General features: G+C 37.7%; 1 protein-coding gene across 2 annotated transcripts in view; it reads left to right on the top strand.

Annotated features, from left to right (window-relative positions):
- The first annotated feature begins 12,883 nt into the window (after nucleotides 1-12,883).
- Nucleotides 12,884-17,319, top strand: part of LOC149222825 (long chain acyl-CoA synthetase 6, peroxisomal-like) — a 343,129-nt gene continuing 338,693 nt past the window's right edge. Inside the window, exon 1 of one of the 2 annotated variants that reach the window (XM_089385641.1) lies at nucleotides 12,884-13,577. In XM_089385641.1, coding sequence (XP_089241767.1) covers nucleotides 13,445-13,577 — 133 coding nt within the window. In that variant the 5' untranslated portion in view covers nucleotides 12,884-13,444. The remainder of the gene's footprint in view (nucleotides 13,578-17,319) is intronic. The other variant, XM_089385640.1, reaches the window with a different exon arrangement.

The following is a 17,319-nucleotide window of genomic DNA, read 5'->3' as shown; positions in this document are numbered from 1 at the left end:
GGATTTGGGAGCTGTAAAACAAATCCTTGGTATGAGAATAACTAGAGACAGGAAAAATTGCAAATTAACATTGTCTCAGAATGAGTACATACAAAAGGTGTTGAAAAGATTTAATATGCACAATGCAAAACCAGTTAGTACACCTTTTGCTAGACATTTCAAACTTAGTAAGGAAATGTGCCCAAAGACCCAAGAAGACATGGATTATATGTCTAAAGTTCCATATGCATCAGCAGTTGGAAGCTTAATGTACGCAATGGTCTGCACAAGGCCTGATATTGCACATGTAGTGGGAGTTGTAAGCAGGTACATGAACAATCCAGGAAAGGAACATTGGATGGCAGTGAAATGGATTCTCAGATATTTGAAAGGTACCACAAATCAAGCATTATGCTTTGGTGGTTCAAACATTTCTCTACAGGGATATGTTGATGCAGATATTGTTAGGATATTCCGACACATAGGAAATAGTTAAGTTCAACTTGGTCTAGTATAGAGTTAGGTAAAGTGTGTTTCTTTACCATTTTACATTTTGTAACTTACAATCCGACGGTCACGATATGTAGTGATCCGACGGTTCACTCTCTCCTCGGTATTACCGACACTTGATCCGTGGCTTGACACCCGATTGGTCCATGAGTTCTATTTAAAGCACATGGAGGGTCATTGTTCGGGTAATCCATGCATGAGAGAAGCTTATGTAAATTTTCATTCTTTGATTAATAAATTGCCTGTAGTAGCCACGTTGGCGCAGGCCGTGGACTGTTTCCCTCTTTGAGGGTTTTAACCACGTCAAAAATACTGGTGTATTGATCTGTGATCTGGTTGTGAGCGGTGTCCTTTTGGTGTTCTTTCTGAGGAACTTACCCTGTAAATTCCTACTTGGTATCAGAGCTATTTGAGGGCCGCGTCCGTTGGTGATCCAAATCTGAAGCCGGTAGAACTGCATCCGACTGCCGTTTCCTAGATCTGTTGTTTCTGACTGCTTTCGGGCCGAGAGGACTGCTCTGTTGTGTTCAGAGCATCTGTTCCAGTGAGGAACCCCTTTCGTTTCACGCGAAAAGGTTTCCGGTAGCCCTAGCTGCATCATTTTTAAGATCTGGAGGTATACAGTCTTTATTTGCAGTTTACTGTTATTTTCTCTATGCTTATTTCGGTTTCGGTTTATTTAGCTTTTTTTTAACCGGATCTATACCTTTCATTTCTGCGTATGCTCTTTGCCCTGCGACTCTGTGCGATCTGGGCAAATCAGAAACAGAAAGGAAGGATTTTTCTCATGCGTATGCTCTTTTCCCTGCACCTTAGTGTGATCTCGGAAAATCAGAAACATTGAGAAAAATATTTAGTTTTTCGGCTAAAGCTAACTTTGAGCCGCAAGGTTCATTTTTGAAAATATCTAGTTTTTTGGCTAAAGCTAACTTCGAGCCATAAGGTTCGTTTTCTTTGCATGTCCGTGTTGGGTTTTGTGTTTTGTGTTTTGTAGGGAAAAAGAGCTTTCTCAAGGCAAGCACGCAAACCAAGCCCCCTCCTTCTCTCTCTCTCTCTCTCTCTCTCTCTCTCTCAAATTTTTTGTATAGATCAATTGGTTCAAAGCTATTTTAAGAGAGTAGAGGTCTTGGGTTCAAGTCTCCATTTTGTGGGGGCAGATTATTTCATTCCCGCACATTCGCGCACTTTGCCGACAACTTCAACAATTTTTTTTCAAAAAGTCATAACTTCTTCATCCGGAAGCCTTTTTCAGAGCCGTTTTTTTTAAAACAGCGTAATTTTTCGAGATCTATCCATTGGAACACTTACTTTTAGCATCTTCAGCTTCAGTTTTTTTTAAAAATGGAAAGTCCATGCCAAGTCATTCTTGACAGCACTAACTACTTCCAATGGATATCCTACATGGAAGATTTACTTAGAAGTAAAGGTCTCTACAGAATAGCCACAGGCCAAGAGAAGAAACCAAAAGATGAAGACAAGGCTGCAAAATGGGAAAATAGACAAGATCAAGCACGTGGTTTGATAGGGATGTCTATTTCTCCTGATCTTAGATTCCATATTGCAGAACTTGAAACTCCTCATGAAGCATTGGAACAAATCACTAAAGTTTTTGGGATTAAAAATGAAATTAGAGCCCATCAACTTGAAAATGAGTTGCTTACATTGGATCCTAATAATTTTTCTTGTATTGAAGATTTCTTGTCCAAATTCAAGACCCTTATATATCTCTTGGAAGGTGTTAAGGTTAAGAAAGAAGATAGTAACCTTATTTATTCCATCCTTACTAAGTTGGGACCAGCCTACTCTGTATTTGTTTCCACCTTCCATTCTACAAGGGAAGCTTTCATTTGTCAAGGAAAAGACTACAAGGCCCCTTCCTTTGACTCTTTTTGTGATTCTTTAATAAGAGAACAAGAAAAACTCTTACACCTTGGTCTTCTTAATCTTGGAAACTCTTCCAAGAAAGCGTTAGCTGCCCAGCAGCAACCAAATTCAAAGAATCCTAAGAAGTCATATCCTAAAAGGAATGGTCCTAAACCAAATAAGGGTCCTAAGCAAACTCAGCCTCAAAATGAAAGATCATTTCAGCAAAATGATAAGACCAATAAAAACAAATGGAAGAAGACTGATAAACATTGTAACTTTTGTAATCGAGATGGCCACTTAGAATCTAAATGCTTTTAGAAGATGGAAGCCTTGGAAGCCGCAATGAAGAAACATAACATCCATGTGGAGCATTCTTCAACTTCATCTTCAGGAATGGCACTTTCTGCATGTCGCTGTCAATCATCTCAGTCTGGTTATGCATTAAATGTATCTTCTTCTTCTCATTCTCATGAGTGGCTCATTGATTCTGGAGCCTCTTATCACATGGCCAAAAACCAAGCCATGTTTTCTTCTTTAAATGATTGTAACACCAAAAATATATATGTTGGTGATGATAGATCTCTTAATGTTATAGGGACTGGAACTGTTCATCTAGACAATGGTCAGTTTAATGATGTATTATGTGTTCCAACCTTATCCTGCAACCTTCTATCTGTATATCAGATAACTCATTCAGGTGAAGGTAAAATTGTTGAATTTTCACCTCATGATGTTGTAATCAAGGATCTGAGAGATCCTAAACAGATTCTAGCTACTGGTATTGCTGATGATTCCACAAGGTTGTATAAGTTTCACAACTTTGGGTCATCAAATCTTCCCTCAGTATTTGTTGCTCATAATGATGAAGTGAGCAAACTTTGGCATGAGCGATTTGGTCACTTAAACTATCGCTCCCTTCAGCATCTATGTAAAGAAAATATGGTGACAGGTCTTCCTATGGTATCTTGCAGAGATGGTGTTTGTTCCGGATGTGTACTCGGAAAACATCATCGGGACAGTTTTGAAAAACGTGCCTCTTGGCACGCCTCAGCCCCTTTACAGCTTGTGCACAGTGATTTATGTGGTCCACTTCCTGTTGCTTCATTCTCTGGCTGCAAGTATTTCTTAACTTTCATTGATGATTTCTCCAGACGCACTTGGGTATACTTCTTAAAACTCAAGAGCGAAGTATTTAACACATTTTTGGCCTTCAAAGCCTTTGTTGAAAAACAATCTGGACATCAAATTCTTAAGCTAAGAACTGATAATGGTGGAGAATATGTTAAAAACACATTCATCAACTTTTGCACCGAAAATGGAATTCAAATGCAACATACTGTTCCATACACTCCACAACAAAATGGTGTAGCTGAAAGGAAAAATCACACCTTAAAGGAAATGGCTAATTGTATGCTGCAATCTAAAGGACTCAGTCTTAGTTTTTGGGCCGAAGCAATTAATTGTGCAAATTATATAATCAATCGCACTCCTACTAAGGTTCTAAAGAATATCACTCCAGAAGAAGCTTGGAGTTCCATTAAACCAGATGTAAGTCACTTTCGTGTTTTTGGAAGTGAAGCATGGGCCCATATTCCAGATGAAAAGCATAAAGCTTTAGAACCTAAGAGTGAGAAATGTACTTTTGTTGGATATTCTGAAGATGTAAAAGGTTATAGACTTATTCCATTTAAGTCCAAAAATGTTATCATTAGAAGAGATGTAAAATTTGATGAAAATAAATCGGCCTGCGAGCCTAGTCCGGCGGATGTGCCACCTCTTCCTATCTCTTCTACTTTTGAAAACATTTCTTCTTCAGATGATGAAAGTGAGGATGACAATCCTCCCCCACCTTCTCAGGATCCTCAACTTCCAAGATGGGTCCGTGCTACTCGGGATGCAGCAGGTGATCTTGCCGGTGATCCTACAGATCAGCGACGTACACGTTCTCAGTTTGAAAGAGCCTCTTCTTTACTGGCTCAAGCTCCAGTAAATCATGATCCTGACACTTTTGCAGAAGCTTCAGGCCATCCACATTGGGAAGCAGCTATGAATGAAGAATATCATTCATTGTTGGCAAATGATACATGGGATCTTGTTCCTCTACCAAAGGGACGCAAACTTGTTAGATGTAAATGGGTTTACAGAACCAAGTATGGACCAGATGGGAAAGTTGATAAACATAAAGCTCGTCTTGTTGCTAAGGGCTTTTCACAGGTTGAAGGCATTGACTACACTGAAACCTTCTCCCCTGTTGCCAAAATGAACTCTATCCGCCTTGTTCTTTCCCTTGCTGCCTCTTTAAAATGGGAAGTCCATCAGATGGATGTTAAATCTGCCTTCTTGCATGGGGACTTGCATGAAGAAATCTATATGGAACAACCCATTGGCTTCATCCAAACAGACTCCAGCCTTGTATGTCGACTTAAGAAATCTCTTTATGGTCTCAAGCAAGCTCCTCGGGCTTGGTATGCCAAAATGGATAGCTTTCTTTTAGAATCTGGCTTTTCTAGGTGTTATTCTGACAATACTGTCTACACCAAGAAAGTGGGCAACTCTCTTATCATCCTTGTTCTTTATGTTGATGATCTTATTCTTACTGGTAGTGATCCCAACCTTATAAACCATGTGAAGTCCAGCCTTAAAAAGAAATTTGAAATGACAGACTTAGGACACTTACACTATTTTCTCGGTCTTCAAGTCTTGCAATCCAAGGAGGGTATTTCCCTTTCCCAGTCCAAGTATGCTTGTGATATTCTTCGTCATTTTCACATGGAAGACTGTAAGCCAGCCCCTTCTCCCTTTCAGTCTGGAGTCAAACTTTCAGTCTCTTGTACTTCTCCTGAAGTTGATGCTACCTTATACCGTCAACTTGTAGGAAAACTCTTGTATTTAACCCATACTCGTCCTGACCTTTCCTTTGTTGTTGGCCTTGTTGCTCGTTTTATGCAAAACCCCCGTGAAAGTCATTGGAAAGCAGCCAAAAGAATACTTCGTTATGTTCGAGGTACAGTACAGTTTGGGATTCATTACAGTGCCAAAGCAGCTCCTCTATTAGTTGGTTTCACTGATTCTGATTGGGCTGGTGACCCTGATGATCGGAAGTCTACTGCCGGTTATGTCTTCACTCTTGGTTCAGGACCTATTACATGGGCTTGTAAGAAACAGGCTGCCATTTCTCTTTCATCAGCAGAAGCAGAGTATCGTGGTGCCGTGGAAGCTAGTAAGGAAGCCTTGTGGCTTCGTCAGATCCTATCAGAGTTTGGCTTTGAGCAGCAGCATCCAACCACACTTTGGTGTGATAATCAAAGTGCCATTCAGCTATGCAAAGATCCAGTCCAGCATCAGCGCAACAAACACATTGAACTACACATGCACTTCATCAGAAAGCTCATTCATGACCATGTTCTTGAAGTGCAATATTGTTCAACAGATGATCAGGTTGCAGACATCTTCACAAAGGCTCTCACAGAGGCGAAGTTCACTAAACTTCGATATATGCTTGGAGTTCAGGAAGTTGTCACTAAGGGGGGATAGGCTCTAGTGCCTCCTTCCTTCTCCTATTGTGTCATATTTGTAAATCCTTCAATCCTGTCCCAAGTTGTTCTTAAGGGGGGATGTTAGGATATTCCAGCACATAGGAAATAGTTAAGTTCAACTTGGTCTAGTATAGAGTTAGGTAAAGTGTGTTTCTTTACCGTTGTACATTTTGTAACTTACAATCCGACGGTCACGATATGTAGTGATCCGACGGTTCACTCTCTCCTCGGTATTACTGACACTTGATCCGTGGCTTGACACCCGATTGGTTCATGAGTTCTATTTAAAGCGCATGGAGGGTCATTGTTCGGGTAATCCGTGCATGAGAGAAGCTTATGTAAATTTTCATTCTTTGATTAATAAATTGCTTGTAGTAGCCACGTTGGCGCAGGCCGTGGACTGTTTCCCTCTTTGAGGGTTTTAACCACGTCAAAAATACTGGTGTATTGATCTGTGATCTGGTTGTGAGCGGTGTCCTTTTGGTGTTCTTTCTGAGGAACTTACCCTGTAAATTCCTACAGATATGGCAGGTGACAGAGATAACAGGAGGAGCACTATAGGATATGTATTTACTGTTGCTGGAATAGCTGTTAGTTGGATTTCAAAAATCCAAAGTGTTGTTGTACTTTCAACAACAGAAGCAGAGTATGTTACTGCTACAAAGGCTAGTAAAGAAATGATTTGGTTACAAAGGTTTATGGGTGAATTGGGTAAGGAGCATGATATGGGCACATGATACAGTGATAGCCAAAGTGCCATTAATCTTGCAAAGAACTCAACATTTCATTCCAGGACTAAACACATACAGCTCAAGTACCATTTCATACGATCAGTGTTGGAAGATGGAGAGTTGACGCTGGAAAAGATACACACTAGCCAGAATCCTGCAGATATGCTAACAAAAGTTGTAACCAGGGAGAAACTGAGAATATGATCAGTTTCAATTGGTCTTCAAGGATGACGATGAAGATGAGAAACAACCAGGTCCAAAGAGGAGTCATTGTCCAGCAAATGAAGCAGCGGTGGAGTTTCTATAATCAGTCTCCAAGTGGGAGATTGTTGGGTGTGGAGCCTGATTATCTTCTGTATTCAAAGGTATCGCCACATTGGGCCCCAGATTGAAATTGTAGCCCGTAAAATATTCGCTGCAGGGGGGGTCCAGGGAGGGGGGCACGGCTGCGACCTTTGGGGAGCCCCCCCTGGCCGGGGGTTTCAGGGGCAGCGCCCCCGAAGCTAAAAACAACTATAAAATTGCCTTGTAAAAGTATAGTAATTTCTAGTCGATCTGGGCTGTTCATTAGACGGATGATCTGACGGTAGAACTTATGTTTAGTTTAGGGTTTTTTTTGCCCTAGAAGGCAACTCTTATCTTTGTATGAGGGTATCGTATTGAGGCTGTGAAATAGATGTGTATTCTCTGAGCGAGAAGCAGAGAGGTGAGACTATGAGAGAAAATAGAGGATATTACAGCGGATCTGCTGTAGGTTGTGTCTCTTCATTTTGCTGGATAATAGAAAGGAAGGACTGGCTATTCGGGGTGGACGTAGCCCAAACTGGGTGAACCACGTATATCTGTGTCTCTCTTGTTTTATGTGTTTTCCATGTTTATATTTTTGCAAGTGTTCCATTGCTCTGTAATATATAATTTTCTAACATTTCCATCAATTCCAAAGGGGGAGATTGTTTGAATTTGCTCTGTAATATATAATTTTCTAACATTTCCATCAATTCCAAAGGGGGAGATTGTTTGAATTTGCTTGTCATTGATGTCAATTCAAGCAACAACTAGAAGAAGCCTCACTTTTGATGAAGAAAATGACAATGAAGATCAATGTTTTTGTAAGAAATACCATCATAATTTAATTTTCCTCGTTGTGTCGATTCCAACAATAGGTGGCATGCCACATAACTCCTCACGGTTGAGGAAATATGCCCCTTCAAAGTTGGAGCCCCAAATGGTATGACCAAGGTGCCCCCTCTAAAGTGTTAAGGGAAATGTTATGATTGATCAAATATAAAATTAATATTAAGGAAATCCTTGAATGATCTATGTCGACCCAATCAACCTTTCGAATAGGGAATTTTCTAGCTGAAAATCAACTTCTAAAGGAGGATTGTGTTAAGAAAATTTACTTGTGAAAATGATCCAAAAATGGTGATCAAGTCGGCTTAGTCAGAATGATAATTTGAAAATTTAAATTAGTGATTTTTGGGACAAGTCAGCTCCATGTATTAAGGCATGCCGACCCCCCTTTTATGCCCCCTCTTTCTACTATAAATAAGAGTTTGGTTGCCCTCCCTAGGCAAGACTCTAATGCTTATTATGTAATAAGTTCATTTTGATTTTTGAGATCTATAATGTCACACCTATCTTGAGAGTGAGGTAGAGTTGTTCGGGCTTAAGTGTTGCATTGTTTATGGTGATTTTCAATGTTGTTATGAGGCAAATTGCGGATTTTCCTAAGGTTCTTTCAAGGCACTTCACTGAGGGTGTTAGGTTGCGTCTAAGGCCTAATTTTAGCCCTATTATGAGGCATTATGTAGCAGCGCACCCCACCCCTTTTTTGAGGCAACATTTGAATTTTTTGGACCAAAATTCTGTGGAATATCTCGGCCCTTCTGAGGCCTGTTCTATGGAGTATTTTGGTGTTATATGAGGCCTATTATAAGTTTTAATTTGGACCCTCCTGAGGCCTATTTCAACTTTGAGGTAGAGGCTATCTGAGTTGTGTTAAATGTCATTTTATGAGGCTTATTCGGTGTAGTCTGAGGCCTATTCATAGGCTGAATTTCAGTCCCCTCCTGAGGCCATTTTATAATTCAAAATTCGAGTTTTTCTAAGGTCTGATTGAAGTATATTTTAGGTTTTTTTCTGAGCACATTTTTGCTAATTTTGAAGTCATCAACTGAGGTTGTTTTACCTACTATTTAAGGGTTATTTATGGGCCTTGTGAAGACAAGTTTTAAGGCCTATCTAAGGCACTGTTATGATCGAATTTGAGGAGATATTACGAGGCAAAAGAACCTTAGCTTGATTTTGAAAGATGCTTTGAATTTAAGGACTAGTATGAGGAGGTATTACAACAGAGGTTGAGGGTTTTCAAGTCCAATTTAAGGCCTTTCTAATTCCTATAGAAGTTGTAACAAATAGAAGGGAAACGAGGCCGTAAACAAGGGAAGCCAAAGACCACATTGTTAAGAGACTATGTTGAGGCTTGCCTTGGCCATAAAAGGGAAGAATCATTACAAGGACTAAAGAACTTGTAGGCATAATCACAAGGCTATGTTGACAGAAGATAAAGGTTGATAAGTGCATCTCCAAGGTCATAACTCTTGTCAAAACTAAAGCAGATACCTTAAATTGTGGTATGATCAGATCTCTCTTTCAGATGTCTTGAGGTATGAGGTTGAATCTGAGTTTTGTTTGACTATCGTTATCATTAAAAGATCTCTGCATAACGCCAATTGTAGCACGTTTTTAAGGACTTGATCTAAGAAGATATTGCCTTGTGTTGTCATAAGAACTTGTTGATGCTTGTACTCCTAAAGAGGGCATCGTTGTTGGAAAATGCTAGGGTTGCCAATTTAAGTAACTAAATGTATTTGTGAGATATTATAATCACAAGGTCGATAGAAGGTTTGTATTCGTAGAGGCTCTATTAAATATTAGACTTGAAGGTTATGTTTGATTGTGTCAATGCAAATGTGTTAGCACCAGTGTGTTAAACGTTTTAGGAGCCAAGCTTGTGAAAGTGTCGTTATAGCGATCAAGTTGCAGAGTTTTGTTGATATAGATATGCTACCTCAAGTATGCGTTGTTCTTGGATACATTTTTTATGACGCTGAATAGTGAGAGTATGATGTTGTTGTTGAATTGATGAGCTAGGGGTTTCACGCATAAACCTTGTACATGCTTATTACGTGCAAGAGTATTGAGTGGTGATATTGAAGAGTATGTTGCCATCTGAGATGATTGAGTAGAATGGTTCGATGAGTAAGTTGTTGTGTGAGCTTATCAAATTTTGATACACTGATGCTGAGACTTGATGTTATTAATGAGCAAGGGTTTACTATTGCTAATTTTGGCTTGGTAACCAAATTGTCTTGTTTACTGGATATCATTGGTAAAATGGTGTTATTAAAGTAGATTTGATTATTGAGCATAGGTGGATCCAATCTGAAAATTATTTGAAGGTCAAAGCCTTTAGGGCAAGTGGTGGCTCGCTGAGTAGGGTAGCAGGGTGGTGCAAGGTGGAGATTGGAATGTCCTTAAGGTTGGAGCCTGAGAACACTTCAGGGTGGTAGGGTGGTGCTAGGGCAGGTTGGTGCTTGTGCAAGGTGTTGGGGCATAATTTCAGTTGGAGTTGATAAAGCCAAGGGTGTTAGAGCATCCTTTCAGTTGGAGCTAATAAACCAGGGGGTTGAAGCCTCCTTCGAGTCGTTGTTGGTAAATGAGGGAGTTGAATCTTCCTTTAGGTTGGAGCTCATAAACGAGGGTGTTGGTGCCTCCTTCAGTTGGTTCTATAAATCTTGGAAGTTGGTGCTTCTTGTTGATGTAATTTTCAAGACGTGTATTAAAAGTGTTCAATGGTTTTTTTCTTGGAAGGGTTTTCACCTAAAAATTCTTATGTAGTGTTCATGTGATGTGATGTTGATTTATGTCTTGATATGATGCTAATGATATTTAATGCTTTGTGAATTTAAAATTAATTAACTGAAGTGAAATACTAATTCACCCCCCTCTCAGTATTTCCAATAAATTTTTCAAGGTGTAGCATATCTCCACAAAGAATTATCTTTCTACCATTTGCAATCCTTTACCTTTATCCCAATAGAAAACAATTTTTCATTGAACCTCCTTTGACTGATTTCATTTATTAGTTTTATGAAAATAAAAGAGTATTTTAGGAAAATGATATATCACAAATCTTTTAGTTAAGTATAACTAGGGTCTGGCTCAACTCTTTTTCCATTTATTAAATATTCACATTTCACCTTTGAAATCCCATTTAAAAGAAATATATAAGCAAGTAAATATAAAATGGTAGCATATCATATATCGTAGATAAAATCATGACATCATCATCACATAACATTGTGTCTCCCTTATATATATATATATATATATATATATATAATGTCAATAAGTATCATCATGTCCAAAATATTGTGTACCAAATGTTAGAAAATAACAATAAATAGAAGTCACCATGTCTTTGGGTGTAAATTTAGAATGACATCTCCCTTTTCCCTTCACTTTTTTTGCAAGTGTAGAACTTTTAGAAGCAGAAGTAGAATCAATGGAGAAAAGTAAGATTTGACCATGGATTTATTTCCTTTGTCTTCTAAGATTACATGGATGGATTGTTTTGGAAGGGACTTGGTAAATGAGGCACTTGAAGGGATCACATGATCTAAAATAGAGGTAGATGAGACATGAATAAACATGATATTCCAACTTACAATACTATAAGCATATTGGGTAGGTTGAGGATTAGGCATCTTCTTCATACTAAATTATAATATCAAATATTATTATGGGTGTCAATTCCATGTTGAATAATAATAAAAAATATACATATGCTTTTTAGCTAAATTATAATATCAATATTATTATGGGTGTCAATTCCATGTTGAATAATAATAAAAAATATACAGTAAAGTAAAAAGAAATTATAAATGAAAGAAATTCTTTTATTTTCAATGTTTTTTTTTTTTAAATAAAAAATTACATATAATTACAATTTTTAATAAAATAAAAAGAAATTATAAATATCTTTTTTAATATATATATATATATATATATATATTTTTTTTTTGTTTGGATTATGCATTGGGTATTTGTTGACTATCTACTAATTTAGTGAAACAAAAGAAATATTTTTCAATTTAACAAAGTGTAACTCTTAAATTATTATTATTTTTTTTACAATTTATTTTATTGACATTTATCTCTCATGGATTGGTTGTCAATTTGGACATATTATTGCATAATACCTCAAATAACTAGTTTACATGTGTCATATCATATTTTATTTTTATTCTTATTGCATTTTATAATTGAGTGAGACATCTCATAATTAAGTAATCTTACATTTCTTTATTTAGTGGTGACAAATTAATTTTTATATTAATTAAAAATCCAAGAGTACATGGGTCACATTAGTCTTTGTTTTTATTTTTATTGCATTGCATAATTGAGTGAGACATTTCATAATTAAGTAATTGATACATTTCTTTATTCAAATGTGGCAAAAGAAATTTGACAAAATATTTTTTATATTAATTAAAAATCCAGGAATACAATGGTCACATCAGATTTTGTTTATGTTTTTATTGCATTCCATAATTGAGTGAGATATCTCATTAATAGGTAATTAATACCTTTCTTTTCTTCTGCGAAGTAATTAATACTTTTCTTTATTCAAAAGTGGCCAAATATTTTTTATACTAATTTAAAAATTAACATGAAAAATGTTTAATAATTTTGTAATCTCTATAATAAATAAAAAATTCAAAATTAACATTTTTTAAATTTATATATTTATAGTCACTAAATATATTTACCGTTTTATATTTACTTAATATAATTATAACATTTAATATTTCAAAAATCATAAAAAAACACATTATATATTACAAATAACGATAAATAATACATTATTATTTCTTAATTTTTTATATTAAAATATATTAAATAATAATTTTTAATATTTTAAAACAGATTGAAACAAATAACAACCAAAATATATTTTACAATTATATTTCAAATCACAATTACTAATTTTTTAATATCTTATAATAATAATAATAAAATAATTTCACTTTTTATAAGTAATTTTATTTTATTTTTATATTTTCAAATACAACGCTAAAACATCTCACCGGACTACACTCGAGTCTTTCAGCTCAATAAAACCCAATCAACACTGACAAATTGTAGTGTCTTTCAGAGCAATAAAACGCAATCAATAAGTCACAAAATTCAACGGGCAAGGTTGAAAGGAAAAACAATATGATCTCAACTAACTTCAGCCATCTGGCCGTACGCATTAGCTAAACACACCACTTTTCTCCTGGACATCCCACCGGCTACAACTATCTGAGCAAGTCACATACCATGGATGGATGACTTACGCCTAATAAGTACATTATCGTTGCGTACTTAGCGAGGAATAAACAGTGATGCAACGGCAAGAGAATCTCACTCTTCGGCAAACGTGCACCTGCAGGCCAGCGAGAAAATGGGGAAGGATAGGGCCCTTGTAGTTCTGGTAACCTTCTGTTGTTAGCAGCCTTGTCTGAAACACTTAGAGACTTTCGCATTCGGACTTGCAAAGTTGGTTTACTCAAATAATATTCTTCGTCAAGTTCTTTGAGGGTTTTTAGGGAGGACTCTGGACTCGATCTGGCGACCCTTGCTGGTTTCTTGAGATAAGGCGCAATAATTCATTTATTGGGGTGCAATCGACGCTGTGTAGAAGAAATCCCGGGATTCAGTCACTTATAATTACGGGCTATTGTTTGGTATTGCGCGGTTCCTGCAGAGAAAATGGACAGCAGCAGCAGCAGCATTGAAATTACGCGGCACCGCTTGGAAACGATCGGCGGACATTTAAATTCTGTCGAATCCGAATTAACTGGACAGCTTAAGATAAACTGCACTTCCGAAGAAATTTCTGCGGGTAAGCTTTATCTTTTTCTTTCTTTGATATGATTATTTTTTTTCGATTGTTCCCCTCTCAGTATTAGAATGAAATATAATAAGCTTACACCATATAAGAATCTTTCATCAATTATTCCCCAGCTCCTCTTGAAGAGTATTAAACTCAAATGCAATCGACTTGCACCTTCAAAGAATCCATTTTGATTAAGATCCCCAAGTATCTCTCCCGCAAAATTCTTCCGTTTTGTCATCACTTGCATCTAGCGGCTCCAATCATTTACGACGACCACATGCCGATCGCATCGTTGAAGATTTGAAGACATCTCATAGCTCGGGAAATTAATGTAAAAAGTTCTATATATATATGAAACGAATTCAATCCCTATTTATGGTGGCCGTAGCCAATCCTCTAAGGACAAATGGGAGATCTCATAATTACATCTAATTCAAATTCAAAGCCATATTCCTCGTAAAGTATGTTATTTAACCATATACGTATGTCAAAGGCTTATTCAAATTTCAGTTTGAACCGTGTCTTTGTAACCAGACCAATGAATTGAAAAAATTATTGTTAACTTTTACTTGTTATGTGCTAGAAAATATTGTTTGCATTTACATAGATCTATACATCAATAGCACACACACACATTGGTTCGTACTCGATCACAAATACAGAGCAAAGACACGGAAATAATGGAGAGAAGAAACGTTTCCTCAATAATTTTCCTGTACGCGATTTCTCTCTGTATACGGCACAAATCCTCTTTCATATGTTTTCTTGGGTTTGCTGAATGCCTCTTTTTGACAAGAGAGGGTAGTGGAACTCCATTACAATATGAGCTTTACCATGCAATACCCTTTGACTACAAAGCCGTGACTGAGATGTATACCAGAGCATATAACGCAGTACAGGCCAAAGAACAGGAATTCTGGAATCTGGATTTAAATGTGGAAGGAAGGAAAGGCTTGATGGAAGATTGCGGCGTGTATTGTTTAGTGATAAAAGTGAGTGTGATTCGTTACATTATCAACTCAATGGGACTGTGGCGTGCATTGTTTAGTGATAAAAGTGCGTGTGGTTCGTTACATTTTCAAGTCAAATAGTTAAAGGATATTTTAGATGGATCTCGGATCAATACAAAGCTCTATCTATTACTAATGGGCCCAATATAACTATCAGAGTAAGAACAGTGAGCTGTGTAAGAACCTCTAGATCCTTTTCATTTTCTTTTGCTGCACAATTACAGGAAGGAAAGTGAATGTAGAGACAGAAAAGTTGCAGTGAAAAATAAAACTCTGTTCAGCATCGTTTCACAAATCTGAAATGATGTTTATACACAATATAAATGAGGGAAATTGCATCTCTATCCATTGATATATTAAAATGTATGTGTACATGAATATCACACAAGCAGAACTTGAAACTCCAACTGTCACTGCAGCCAAACATTTCAGCTCCCTGAAGTTGGATTTATTCATTATGTACACTGTATAACTGTGCAGTTACAACACTCCCACTCAGTCGAGAGTGTATAGAGTCATGCTGCTGAGCCCATTCCAAAGCCTTCCCTACAAAATGTTCTAGATCTATTGCATACTTCTGATGCTTTACCCGAATACCCTCAAGTGTTTTTTCAAATGAAGGTTCTGATTGTGGCATGTCAGAGTGTAATCCTGGAACATTTTTCGTCATCTCCAATCACTCAATGATCTTCTAATAACAGGTGGTTAAAAAATAATTTCCTCCACTTCTTCAGATTCACTGGTCTAGGTTATGACTTTACTACTTGATCATTCTCCTGATCAACGGTTTTTCTACCTTCAAACATGTAGGGGTTGGATCCCTGCGTCCATGTTTATGCTTCCAAATGAACCAACAATAACACAATCAAGCTTGAAATTAAACCTCTGAACTTGTTTCTCTGCAGCATCTTCCCATGGTGAAATTTTCCACCCTCATCTGCAACACTGCCTTTTCATCAAAGATCACATCCTTACTTCTGACAGGATTCTTTTTAACTTCGCTGTAAAGCCTGCAAATTCTAGTATCACTGTTATAACTGATCATGATACATTTTACAATTTTGTCATTCAACTTCCTCCGGTTCTCATCAAACACATGTACATATGCAAGAGCACTGGATTCCTTCAAATGCTGAACATTTGGATTCCTTCCACACAATCCTGCAGAGAGAGGTTTTGATTTTGATGTTGCTCAGGGCAACCGATCTTGAGAATATGCTGCTGTGGTGGACACCTCCTCCCAAAAGATATTTGGCAATCCAACATTCTTCAGCAGGCACCTTATGCACTCCATCAATGCCTTATTCTTCCTTTCAACTACTCCATTCTATTGCAGAGTATAAGGCACCGTGAATTTTAAGCTCGATGATCTCTTGCTCACAAAAATGCCTTAAAAGCCATTTGAGGCATACCCACCACCATTGTGACACCTCATCTTCATTAGTGGATTTCCAATCTCCTTATCCACCAGGGCTGAAACAATTTAAAACACTCCATCATTTTCTCCTTCAAGAAGTAAACAAAAGTTTTTCTTATAAAATTGTCAATGAAAATTAAAAATCTCTTGTTCCATTGTGAGACAAAGTTTTCATCAATGTGCAAAGGTTTCTATGAATTAGCTCCAATAGAGTGGGGTTTGCACTTAAGAATCTTGATAGCAGGGTCCTCAACCTTGCCAACATGTATTCCCACATTGAAGTGGGGGGAGAGAGCATCTCTGTGGGGCTGAATCGTTGAACACTCTTGAAAATTCACTGGTCGCTGGCTGGAAACTTTAACAATGTGAAGTCCCAGGATAATAGGATTGGGTTCAACCTTGTTCGTATGCCTTAGAGGGAGCATATGGCCTGAAGCTTTAAATCTAGACTTGTCCTTTGTGACCCCAAAAAGTATAGGAAGGCAAACCCTTTCTAGCTTATGATTCACTTTTCGTCTAATCTTATAGTTTTTCCTAAACAAGTTATGAAGCAATTTGATATAGCTATGCTTCTGGAACATGTTACTTTCTTTTATGATTGTGCAGAGGGTATATGGGTGCAAGTGCTAGGGGAGCTTACTGTTGGAATTTCTAAGTCTAACCATTAGAAACCCTTCATGTACTTTCTGATTTATTCCTACCTACTTGTTCTGTTAATTAACAAGTTATATACGATCTAAATACTGGAAATAAATACAAGTACATGCTCAACACATTATAGATCATCAACTGAAGGAAATAGAAATAAGCACACAAGTGACACCGTCGTTTTTGGACTAATGTCCCCGGAAAAACCCAATGTGGGAAAACTGGTGCAGCGATCTGAGGGTTTGATTTATTAAGCAGTTTCAGAATACAATTTGGGTGACAAATCCAGCTCACTGAATAGAGAAAAATCTCGGCAGTAGTACCTCTCTACTCGGAAGCAGATATTTCGGCTGAAACCCCAGATAAACACTCCGGCAGCTCCACAGCTCCAATCTGCCCCACGAAACCCGGCGTCAGCCTCTAGGGATTGCGTCAACCCTTCCTGGCCCAGCGTTAGCCCAACGTCACTCTGGCTTGGCCTGTGTCAGCCTCTGGAGGCATTGCGTCAGTCCTCTGGCCCTTTGCGTCACTCACGCTGGCCCTCTGAGGCACTGTGCAGCTCCTCGCTGGCTCTGCGTGAGCCCTAGCTGGTTCTGCGTCCCTCTCTCCGGCTACTGCGTTGATCCTCCCGGTGCTATCTCTGCCTCTCTGCTTCTGTATTCACTACCCCTCA

This window comes from Pinus tabuliformis, chromosome Q (assembly GCF_031772625.1).
Source record: "Pinus tabuliformis cultivar Carrire ecotype Pingquan chromosome Q, CPIR1, whole genome shotgun sequence".
NCBI lineage: Eukaryota > Viridiplantae > Streptophyta > Pinopsida > Pinales > Pinaceae > Pinus > Pinus tabuliformis.
This window is presented reverse-complemented; position numbering and strand designations above follow the sequence as displayed.